Source organism: Pyrus communis, chromosome 4 (assembly GCF_041283825.1).
Source record: "Pyrus communis isolate YQ-2024b chromosome 4, ASM4128382v1, whole genome shotgun sequence".
Taxonomy (NCBI): Eukaryota; Viridiplantae; Streptophyta; class Magnoliopsida; order Rosales; family Rosaceae; genus Pyrus; species Pyrus communis.
The window spans coordinates 17,401,881-17,414,950 of NC_142568.1; the positions used below are offsets into that span (position 1 = coordinate 17,401,881).

The 13,070-nt window shown below is 31.8% G+C and overlaps 1 protein-coding gene across 1 annotated transcript; it reads right to left on the reverse strand.

Annotated features, from left to right (window-relative positions):
- Positions 1-545: 545 nt before the first annotated feature.
- Positions 546-2,930, reverse strand: LOC137722534 (universal stress protein PHOS32). The gene is made up of 4 exons (XM_068461560.2): positions 2,587-2,930; positions 1,464-1,573; positions 1,260-1,378; positions 546-794 (listed from the first exon to the last, which is right to left on the reverse strand). Exons 1-4 carry the CDS (start codon positions 2,759-2,761, stop codon positions 704-706), a joined length of 495 nt encoding a protein of 164 aa, XP_068317661.1. The 5' UTR covers positions 2,762-2,930; the 3' UTR covers positions 546-703.
- Between the last annotated feature and the right edge of the window lie 10,140 nt (positions 2,931-13,070).

Sequence of the window (13,070 nt, forward strand, 5' to 3'; positions counted from 1 at the left end):
CTAGCTTTCTAATATTAGAGATTAGAGATTAGAGATTAGAGATTGAAAATATCATACACAAATTTTTCAAAAATACTTCTATTTTCACTACCCGATTTAATAATTTGTTAAACTACACATTTTTAGAACTCTAACGTACAACATACATGTACGTACATATTGTTCAAGTTAGTCCACATTATTTTCACACTTTTTTCAATAATACACATACGCTAAACGTGATTTTAACATGTTATTGAAGAAACAAAATATTTAATTTAATTTAATAATAGTAAAATTTTACCCAAATAAAAACGCAACAAATTTATTTATTGAAAAAAATCCAAATGCTTTACCTTCTAAGGATTTTTTGTCAAACTTTGTTGGAGACACTTTAGGTATTGAAAAAGGGTTATACTAGCAAAAATATTACTTGGGGTAATTATTTTTAATATGAAATGTAATTAAATCCATAAACGCGGGTAAAGACAATGAGACAGAGATGTTCGTTGAACCGTGTTTTGCGGTCAATTTAGATGGCTATGATTTCAATAACAAACTAATACACAAAACCAAATGCATTCATCTTCAACAAGGCAATGCCAATGTCGAAAATAATGGCAGATTATTATAAAAACCGATCCAAGTTTCTGATTATTTATCGATAATACAGATTATTATAAAACCAGATCCAAATTTCTAATTAATTATCGATCATACAGTTTTAATGTTGTTGCATGCTCGGGTCCTTGACGATGGTCACAGGGATTGCAGCATTCGTGAGCACAAAGTTGCTCACACTCCCCAGTACGATCCTGTTTAATTTCCACAAAACAAATGGATTAAACATATAATCCAAATTAATTACGTCAACCTTATTAAAAAATTAAAAGAGAAAATTGGAGCATTAGTAGACTGAAAATTCGTGAGCACTTTTTTTTTAAAGGAAAACTAATGAAAAGAATTTGAAAACTTTGAGTTTTAATAATAACGACAAAATAAAAGGTAAAGTAAATATACCAGGATTGACTTTTTAGTGTAAAAATATGATTTTTCGTTAAAGTAAACAATACTGTGGGTTTTTCGTTAAAACTTCTTTTTTTTAACTTATTTCCCTATTATGCATGGAAGTTTAAACAGAGTTAATTCAAATACCAATTTTCACGAATATTTAGTTCAATTACCGAAGTTTCAACTCGATTAAAATTTGGAGACCAATGCTTCAATTTTTTTAAATTGATTATTGAAAAGAAAGAAATCTAAGAAAATTGCACCCATACCTTTTGATGGTGCTAAGCCCTCTGCTTCCCATGACCAAAGAGTCCAGCTTCAGATCTTCAACCGCTTGAAGAAGCTTCTCCCTTGCATCTCCCCAATACAATTTTGTCACAACATCCACCTGTAAATTAATCCCGTCAAAAATCAAACAAAAGCAATCACTAATCAAAACCCAGATCAAGATTATCCCATTAATTAAAGCAAACCTCTTTCTGCCTGGAAGCAGTGTCGAGTGTGTCAAGAACTTCCATATCAGTTTGGACACCGTAATTCTTCATAATCTGTGGCTCCCTAAACTCTGACAATGGAATCAGAGCTACAAAAATAAAAAAAATCCCAGATCAGAAACATAACCAATTTGATTTAAAAGCTTCAAGCTTTGCCTATAAATAAATAAAAGTATTAGTCATAAATTCTCCATGCAGCACTGAGAACCCAAAACGCATGGATATTGAATCAATAACATGTCAACTACGCTTTGTTAGAGATAATAATATCAACTCCTTTCTCAAATAACATATTTAGAAGAGGTTTTTGAACTTTAATCCTTCAAGAAGATTAAATTTTAATAAAAATCTTAGTCCTTTAATGTGTACTTAATTCAAATTCATATTATATTTTTGTTTTTCTATTTAATAAATAACTTATTTAATGTTATTACATTAAATTTTAAATTTATTATCATACACATTTTAATTCATTAATTTTATTTAACTTTCTCTGTACCTAAACGTTGTATAATAATATATTTTATTAAATTAGTGTAACAAAATGCCAGTAACTAAATATATTGTAGTAAATTAGTGACATACAAGAAAATATGTCAAAATATAAGTGTACCAAAAATTTTGTACCTAATTAAATGATATTAAACTAATATATTGAAATGTCCGTACCTAAACATATTATACTAACTCAGTGTACCGAAATGTTGTACCTAAATATATTGTAATGAATTAGTGGCAAATAAGAAAATATGCAAAAACATAAATATACCAAAAAATCTCTACAAAAATATTTTCTTACATAAGATGCTTCCCTGAGAATTAAAATTTATAATATTTTCATAAAATTTAAATTCATAAAATTATAAAAAAAAAAATTGAATAGATATGCTGATATTAAATAAAGTTTAAGGGCTAAAATTAATTTTTAACCTTCTATAAGTTATTTTTCTAAACTTCATCTTATTTAAGGATTAAAATCTAATTATCTATTAAAATACACGTTCGTTCCGTAGCCGGACTAAATTACTCCGATCTAGATATTGAACTCAACTGCAAGGAAACGATCGAACTGTCCTAACTCTTTATAAAGATATATACTTACGAGAACCGGATTGGGCCCAGAGCTGGGAGCGGGACTCGCCGAGGGAGTTGGGTTTGATGTGGATGATGTAAAGGGTGTCACCTTTGTCAGCCAAGTTCGCAATCGCCCATTCCAAAGCGTTCTTGCTGCTCTTCGAGAAGTCCATCGCCACTCCAATCTTCCTATCCTTTCCCATTCTCTCTCTCTCTCTCTCTCTCTCTCTCTCTCTCGATCTTCTGCAACTCTAGGCTTACAAATCCGACAAGGAAACACAATCGTTGCGTGAGAATTTCCCTTAAAAAAGATGGGTTCGAAGCTTGTATTGTAAGCAGAATATAAAGGAAACGGAATGATGACGCGTTGCAGGCTTGTAGCTAATGGCACTGGGTTGTGCGTTTTAGTGTTGGCTGTGATTTGTTTCGTTTCATCCTGACCGTCCACGTTGGGCCAGGGCCTTAGTGGTGGGTCCGGCTTTTGTATAATATGAGACTAAAGACCGTTGGATCGTCGCATGGGATTCCATGCTATGGTCACGTGATAGAAGCATGACGACACGATGAATGTGAATCCATTATTATGTTTGGGATTGGCATTGCGTGTATGTAAGTTTATGGATGTTGGAAATGTGTTAGTTTAATGAGTCAACAGCTTTGCTTAAAACCTTAAACTATTCAAAGTTGTGGAGTGGTTTTTGTGTTCTTATTTTTACCTCTTGTAATTTTACTCTACTTTTATTTTTTATAATTAATGGATTGAATAAAGTTTTGTTTGTTTAATTTTTTTCTTTTTCAGAAAAGGAGGACAACTAGTGACAGACAAACTACTATTATCCACTCCTTTAGGAGAGTCGGAAAGATTCACAGAGCCAATTCAATCTTCCTCTGGCTACAAGTCTGGCTTCCACACCAGCATAGGATTTCGAACCCAAAACCTCCAGTTTTTAGTTTTAAAGAAGTCTCGTAATTCGTTTTTTACCATTGGACTATTTGTTTGTTTAATGATTCTATAAAGTTTGTTTGTATGGGAGAGAGTTTTTTACTACCAATTCACTACATCGTAAGGGATCTCCATTTTATTCAAAATGGAATTTAGTCAAGTTTCCAAATAAAAAAAAAAAAGAAATTTAGTCATGGGATTCACTGCACATCAAACCTCAATGATCTAAACAATCTATTTTGTAAGTCTCGATTCATAGATTATTTTTGCAAACATTTAATTCAATCCGAAATTATTTGCCTATTTAATTATTGCCATGAATTTTCAATGTTTTCTTATAACAAAGTCTTTATCAGTTTTTTTGAACTCAATTAGATGCTTCAAATATTTCTGATTTGGTTAATATTTTTAAAAAATGATCTATGAGGTGCAATTTAAAAAATAGACTATTTTTATCATTAAAATTCGATATGATATTGACCTCACAACTAATCCCTAATTTTATAAAAATTAAAATATTTTCCCTTAAAATGCCACCTTCACTATATTGCAAGCGTATCTCAAACGGGGGTTTATTTTTTAATCATATGACGCTATTGAAGTCATATATATCTTCGAGTCACGTAAATTATTGCTTTTTTCCCATATTTGGATGAAGGAAGCGGCTTTGCACTTTCCTTTGTTATTGTCATATGACTCGTACAAAGATATGAATATGATCATATCTCATCGTTAATTTGTAGCCAATATCTACGCTGGAGTTCTAATTCAATTACGTAGCATAACAAGAAAAAGGAAAAACCAATCAATTATGTAATGCAAATGCCACAAGCATCTTCCACGTCCACATCCATATGTATAAAACTTCGTTAGAACCTGATTTTAAAATGGTTTAAAGTGTTTTTAAAAAATATTTTTAGAACAATCATTAATAAAAATAAAAGTGAGTTCTAGAAAAACATTTGAAGTACTTCACACAAAACGTACATAATTGATACTTTTGCAAAAAAACACTTTAAATATTTTTGAAATTCAGAAACATTTAACGTTTTCAGTTATTTTAAAAATATTTTCAAATAAGTCACGTCATTATAAAATGTTGAGATTAGTGATAAAAGTCAAGACATGTTTAGCTGTGTAGGCTGCTAAGTTTCAACAACATGATTAATTGTGAACCGCTAATCCGTATTATAAAAACTTGACGGTTAAAACGTTGAAGAGATGTTTTTTTGTTTTATTGTTTGAATGGGATAAATCCAGATTTTAAGGTCGTGGACGCGTGCAGAAAATTCAGCACCACAATTGACAAGTCAAGGTCACCTCGATCTATCAAATCTAATTTGACCTGAACAAATCACACATTAAAGTAATTCCACCTCTAAAAGCTCTAGGTATCAATGCTTAAACTGAATAGTCATGTTTAAAGAAAATATTAAAATATCTAAATCAGCAATAATAGTACAAAACAACTGAAATGTTTCTCAATTGAGAAACCAAATCTGATATAATATGATATAGAATGGCAACTCTACCATTTGTTGTCAAATTTGACAGCAGCATCAAACATTTTTTTTATCAGATCAGCAACTTTCCTCTCTCACCTCCTTCAATGGTGTCCACCCTTTTCGTCAACACCCCCTAACCCCTTCACTCTTTCCCTAAGCCGTCATCTACCTATTTCGCCCCCGTCCTCAAGCTCTCAACCCATCTTGGGTCCAAGCCCAGGACCCGGCAAAGGCTCCGAATTTCAAACAGGTTGATCAAGCCGGACGGCAGGAAGCTGGTGGAGCTCTTCGTCGAGGAGTCGAAGAAAGGCAAGATGAAGAAAGAGGCGGCAGTGCTTTAATTTTCTTGACAACTAAACTGAACATAGAAAAAAATTAAAGGAGGATACTTGAAGGATATTGTCCGTTTTGAGCTCCGACTATGTCCTCACGGTAGCATAATATTGTCCGTTTTGGGCTCCGACTATGTCCTCACGGTTTTGTTTCTGATAACTCACACGAGAACCCATCGTGGAATTGCTCTCCCACGTTACTCCCTTAACTTCATTGCTCTCCCGCGTTACTCCCTTAACTTCGAAGTTCCGATGGAACCCGAAGCCAGTGAGCTCCCAAAAGGCCTCGTGCTAGGTAGGGATGAGAATATACATATAAGGATCACTCCCCTGAACGATGTGAGATGTTACATTAAAAGTAAAACCTTTCAATGGTTGTATCTTTAATTTCCAAAAACCCTATATAAAGTCAACCATCCATAATTTAGTTTCTTAAGCTCTTTTTCTTTTTTGGTTTGATGACTTTTCTTATGCTTTTCTTAGCAACCAAGCAAGTATTTATGAAAAAGGGGAATCGATCGGACCAGATATCGTCACGATGAATGGAAAAGAATCCGATATTTGGTTAAAACTTAAAATTGGATGGAAATTCAAAGAATACGTAATTGAAAACAGAGGGTAAGAATTGGGTGCGTGCCTGCTTACCTCTTTTGTTTGTCTCTGGAAGGAAATTGGAGATCTCTCTCTTTCTCTGCGCGTAGGAGTGGGGGTGGGTTGGGACTCTGGAGTCTTCATTCCAAACCCAGAAAATAATAGTTTAATAAAATAAAAAGAAAAAAAATAGTGTAATAAAATAATATTTAATTTGACATACCGGTGGAGAGTAAAATTTTAAAAGATGTCAAAATATCACATAGGCTATCAAATTCAAATTTTGTGTTTAAAATTTGACATCTCCTTTGGAGATGCTCTTAGTCTATTTGTATTAAAATATTTTTTTAAGTAATTGTAGATATAATTTTTTTAATTAAAGGTGAAAGAGCATGATTAGATATTTATAGAAAAAATATATATAATTTTTTTAAATGATTTTTCTATTTTTCTATTTTTTTAATTTTTAATAGTTTAAATCGTGATTGATGTCAGCGTGATGTCATACCACCCGGGCGTTGGGCTAGGCGATTCGGGCCTGAAGGAACAATCGGGCTCCCTTTAGCAGTGGATTGGTGTGGGCTGGAATTTTTTTGGGTGGAAAAGGGGGGGGGAAGGGAAGGGGATTTTGGGGCCTAGAGGATTTCAATGGGCTAGAAGTGCACTTAAGACGGTATTTGGGTAAAAAAAGATGGTGAATTTATGTATTTTAATTTTCTTTTCTTATGCCAATAAATGAGTTTTAAGATTAAAGTCATTGCAACGAAAGAGAAAACAACTCAAAACTCAAATTTTGAGTTTTGACAATTCAAGTACGTGCATTGAAAATAATTGGAGTCAAAAATCAAATCTGTTTTTTTTTTTTTTTTTTTTTTTTGCCATGAGCTCCATCAAGGACCCAAATCTCATATTGAAACTTAAATTCGAGTCACGCTTTGCATCAAAATCCAAATACGAGTTTTAAGTCTCATACATTAAAGACATTTTGCCTTCCATGTAGATCCTTGTTTAAAACTGTTCGTACTGAGTTTTTGTTTTGGGTTACTGTCGAAGAAAGGAAAACGCACTAACTTTTGGAATTTGACCAAAACACAAATAATAATAAAAGCAATTTTAGTAAAGTTTTGGGCTGTATTCTGTTTCAAAGCCTCTCGTGACTCACTCAGGCCAATTGAGCAGGCAGTAACAGTACAAGGCCAGAAGTGTGAGTTTTTAGGCCTGCATATTAATGGATGGGATTCTGAAAATATATATCTTTTGTGAAAGTCCACTTAGCCACTAGCCACCTGCCTGCCTCGACAGTGGACAATGGGGTTCAGAACCGAGGTACCTAGGAATAGGACCTCTATTTTCTGGTATATAGGTTTGTAAGAGAAATGAGAAGACTCTCTTAAATCGGAAATCTCCATCATTTTACGGGAATTGTGCTAAAAACTTGAGATGGCAGAAAGTTCATAAGGAATCCTACTTTTGAAAGAATTTCTTTAGCATTTCTCAGGCTTGTAGTCGTACGAACTACATAAGCTTGAGTAATGTTATGAACGCTAAATTTGTAGACTAAATTTGCAAACTAAATGATGGATCACCAATAATAAATGAGCACGTGTAATCAACGTTTAAGTAATAATCCAATTATCAACTTCCATCTCATGTAGTTTATAAAATTTAGTCTACAAATTAAATATTCCTAACATTACTCCAAAAGCCCAAGCTAAAATCAAGATAAAGTGTTCTAAAATGACAAAATGATCCTCATTTTTTGTCAAATAATTTTGACCCATTGTTTATTAAATTGAAGGTATTTTTTATTCATTTTGGTCCTTATTTAACAAAAAAATTTCCAAAAAAACCAAAATGATTGATGGTGGACAAACTCATAGACCACTTCTATCAATTTCAAATTTCAAGTACCAAATTGAGTAGTTATGTAAATCTCAATGACCATTTTAACTAAAAGTGAAACTTATATTTTGATTAATTTACACATTTCTTTATATAATTAAAAAAAAAAGAAAAAGAAAAATTGGGTTCCCATTCTTATTTTTCATACTCCATTGATTAAAACCTTATTTCTTTTCAATTTTTTATCAATGTCCTTAGATTTTAATAAATGTCATTAATTATCTAAATTTTTTTGTCATATATTTTTATTTTTAGTTTGTACCCATTTTTAATTTGCAACACTTTTTTAAATTTGTACCAATTTTCTTTTTCAATTTTAATTTGTACCCATATATTAATTACTTTTCGTGCCCATATTTTTTAAACTTTTATTTGTATCTGTACCCGATATTTTTTTAATTTATTTGTACCCATTTTTAATTTTGCAAAATGTACCCATGCTAATTATATGTATTTATATTTTATGTTTTAAAATATATCAATAGTTATTTTTTAAAATATGTTAATAATTACGTGCGTATATTTTTTTTTGCTATAATGTTTTTGAAGAACAATGTTACTCTAAAATTGATTTTCAAGTATTTATTATATTTTAGAAATATTATTTGAATTTGTTTAAATTTTATAATTTGTAGGACATTAAAAACATAAATGCATGAGTTATATATCTTAAATGAGGCTAAGAACCTCAATCAAAATATTTAAACAAACAAGTTTTAATCTAATAATTAAGTTGATTAAAAACCGAAAGTAAAATGACTCATAAAAAAATAAGTAGAAAAATAGTAGAATGCAAATAACTATTGAAAAAAGAAAAAATAGAGCAGGAAAGAAATTAATCGACTTCTTGGACAGACCGAAAGTGGAGTGTCCAACTGTTCATAGCCGCAGCTTTTAGCAAGTGTTATTAACAATAATTTCTGATAAGGGAATAGTACTATTATTATATATGGTTTGGCAACAAACATTGGGGAAGTAGCCCACTGTTGACTGATGATTTTATTAGAACAGTGCTATCCAAACATCTTTGTCCATTTTTATACAGCCTTGATTAGTTTCTTTCACTTGATTTTCTTTAATGTATTTGATCTGACGGACGAAAATTAACATTATGTATAATATAAAAAATGATGGGTGATACTATTCACACAATTTTTTTTTATCTCTTACACACGCTTCTTAATTTTTGACTGTTTGATCGAATAAAATAAAGTTGATCAAAAAACAGAAATCAATAAAACATGTGTGAGAGGAAAAATAAATGTGCAGATGACACCGCTAAAAAACGATGCTTAATAGCACCAGCCTTTTACCTTTTGTCCGCAGATTAAGGTCGAGATTATTGTGTTATTGTGAGTTGCGTGGGATGGTTTCCACTAAACAGCAGCCGCTAGAGACAATGGCAATATGTATTGGCATGCATTGCAGTAGCAGATCTGGGAATGGTGTTTTGGAGTGAGGATTATCGTCGGATCCTCTTTGTAAGAATTTCGAAAATCTTTTAATCATATATGTTTATTATATATTATGTGATCAGTTTTCATCCAATACTGTTTGTATTTAATTTTAAATTAAAAATTTTAAAATAATTTCTAATGCACGATGTATTTGAAATTTTCAAAAATTCTCACCAAGAAGATTCAACAGGATCCTCACTAGGTGTTTTATGGGCTGGTCAAACTTCCACTGCATGGGAACAGACAGATGGTCAAACTTCTCCTAAAAAGAATCTCCCAAAACTCTTCTTCCATGACAGTGAATACACTACTCGCACCATTAAAAAGGCAAACGACAAGATTAAGACACCAAATCCATACTTTCACCCGCTAATCAAGGTGACATGTTCCTCGATACTCTCTCTCCCTCTCTCTCTCTCAGCCTCCATGTTTATCAAAGACTACATTCCACAGTCGTGAGAAATCTTTTAGAATGACATGACAATTCACATAGTTTAATTAATCTCGTGTTATATCATGAGATTTGTGGATTGTGAGAATACAAAATGCCACGGGTCAGAAAATTGAGAAATCTTGCAAGAATTTATAATAAATTGGGACATTTTTTTTTATTTTTAATTAAGTATAGATTATATCTCAACTTTTTTTATGTATAAGATTAGTTAACTCACGCATGTGAAGCTTATTGATCTCACATGCTTCATGTTGACTGATATACGTTGTTCAAATGTTTGGTTTGAGTGCCGTCACCCATGAGCGGTCAAGTGAGGATGTGAACAAATGTACCACAATAAAAAAAATTGAAAAACCTTGCAAGGACTTATATTGAATTGGATCACTTCTAATCTCACGGTGAAACATCAACCTTCTTTATAAATAACATGATTTGATATGTCATAGGCATAAAGGTGTACACTATTAATAAATATATATTCACGCGTCGAAACATGTATGAATGAACTGATAACATTACGCGACACTATGTAACAACCTCACTAAAAAACCGTCTTCACATTAATCACTTTTGTAAATACATGCTTAATTAAATCTTAAACACTTGCACAGCTAGACTTCCACAGGTGCCACTGTCAACGTCTGCTATTTTCTTCCACCCCATGTTACTCCCAACTCGCAAGCATGATAAACTAAATATATATAAAAAAATAAAAATAAAAAAAATAAAAAAAGATAGCTTAGAAATAAGTCTTTGCAAAGTATGATGGGATCAGGATGAAAAAAACAAAGGGAAAAAGAAAAAGGAATTTTGGTTAATTAAATAAGCGACATGCTTTACGCTTAATCCAGACTTTTCAAGTTGTCTTAATTTGATGATCATTTTGTTCTTCTAGGTTTCTATCAAGTAGTATTACCATATCCTTTTTGCAGCCCAATTATCTTCTCTTGCAATAATAATTGTCATAAGTAAAGCAATTTGACGATAAGTTTATCGAATTAAGAATACAACTTTATGCTATTAGCTTTAGTCTCCTACTTGCTTGTGACTCGGGATTGTGTTCGATCACTAACTTTCAAGTGATTAAATATATTAGGTGAAGTTGTAATAAGGATAAATTTTTTATTGGACTCAAAACACAGATAGTATATTACGAGTCATTATATAAGTAGGTGGGAGTTTTTATTTATCAAGTTGTTAAATACAAGTATCTCACTATTTGTATAGACATGTAGTACACGATTCCGTATTTTTAGTACACTAAACAATCTCATGAATAAGAAGATTAATCTTATGTTCGTATTTTGAGTAGTTTGTGTATGTGCTTGTCAAATTTTCTCTATAGTAAGAATTTTAAGTTTAAAATGGAAGACGATTCATATTGGCTAACTCATGTCATGTAGCTATTGTTGCTGCTTTGTTGGTTTGATTACGAATGATCTTCTTATTTAAAAAATTAATCAAATCATGGAGAACAAATAAGAAATAGAAACCTTGGGAAACAAGGCAAGTAAAAGCAGAAATCCGGGTATATAGAAGATGACCGATCTTTACATGACCACTTCGAAAAAGTAACAAAGAAAATATAAAAAATAAAAAAAAAGTCACAAGAAAAAAAGATAAAGGCAAAAAAAGAAATTGATAAAGTGGAAAAAGCAAATAATTAAGATGGTATAATGCATAGCAAACTTAGGCATTACTCAATTATGTATAATTGGAGTAACACATTCACACCGTCCTTTCATCCTCAAGATTATAATCCAGTCGTAAGATATCCACAGATGGCAAACCACATGGAATCTTCTCATGGATTCGATCTCAATCTTATGACATAACATGCATATATGTTGCTCAAACTCATTGCCTTTCATGTTAACAAATAGTAAGCTCAAAAAAATCAATTATATATAGCACTCCACAACATAATATAATGTGAATTATCATAAAAAGATTCCATGAACTCTCGTGTGTTGTATATATAATGGATGCGTGGCATCACATTTTTATAAAAAAATTGACGAACGTTTTTATGGATGGCCTACTTCGTATTACATTTCAACGATTCAAATTATCTATCTTTTAGGACTTTCCTCAAATATCATATCTACCGAAAATCACTCAAGTATGAAACCATATGACCTTCGAATTAAAAGGGTTTGGGGTGTCTTTGTAGAATCGTGTTTGTTTATTTTCTCTACTACAAATGAATGTCTTAACGATTGTCTAATTTTTTATAAGAATGATCTACGAATGATGTCCTGAAAGATAGATGGGTTGGGTTCGTCAAAATACATTATGGAGTGGACTCTACAAAAATGTATGTCAAAAGTTGTGAAAAAAAAGTGGTGTTACCAATCCGTCACCAAATGTCCCTATAATTTATTTTGATTTTAATTACTTTCAGCCACGTAATTTTTAATTTTTGTTACATCTGCGTCCGTGTAGTTTCATTTCAGTAGGATTTGATCCACCGATAAGGCAAAATTCTTTCCAACTTGGTTTTTTCTTATGAGACGGTGTGCACAAAGATGACGAAATATCAACTTATAATTGATGGATTGGGCTAAAGTGAAAACAAAACAATACTATGAGGATGAGAATGCAATAACAAATAACTACATGATTACAGTGAAAGTTCAAGCGAACTATAGGGACGCTAGAGTAATTCACTTTCACTTTGTAATAAGCATATACATATGCAATAAAATAAAGTGAAAATATCATATAATCAGTAATGTGTTCTAATTAATAATCATAATCGTTTATAATTAGTTACTTTTTCTCTACATAATTAGTTAATTTTTCTCTACAAAGATCAATTCCGCAAAAATAAATACAAATTGATCCTTGAAGAACAACCCAAAAGAATAGAAGATTCTGATCATTGAATTACATGGTAAGATCCCAATAAAGATCGATCTCTATATGCAAAAATCTCACTAGAAGCTGAACTATTAACCTCACACACACACACATATACATATATATATATATATATATGCATAACACAATACAAAACTCGACGAACAACAGAAGCTAGAGAACATGATGGGCAAGGTACTGTATATTCTTGGCACTAGAAGATAAGACTAAATATATTTATGTACACTACAAAACGTAAGACAACACAGAGACATGTTTGTTTGCAAGTTGCAGTGGCACACCAATTGACCCTATGGACATATCTGAGTGCGCATCACCGGCCACACATGAGGAGCAAACATCTGCTAGTAGTGTTTTGTACTAGAAAGCATCTTCACTAGGAAACAGCTAAATTAATCGAAAGTATAAGGGGGGATTTTGGTCTCTTTCATTTCTACGTTCTTAT

Coding starts and splice junctions, on each gene's coding strand:
- LOC137722534 (XM_068461560.2), bottom strand. CDS start 2,761: ATGGGAAAGGATAGGAAGATTGGAGTGGCGATGGACTTCTCGAAGAGC. Junction 1,574..2,586: donor CTGGGCCCAATCCGGTTCTC/GTAAGTATATAT, acceptor TTATTTTTGTAG/CTCTGATTCCATTGTCAGAG. Junction 795..1,259: donor GGGCTTAGCACCATCAAAAG/GTATGGGTGCAA, acceptor GAAATTAAACAG/GATCGTACTGGGGAGTGTGA.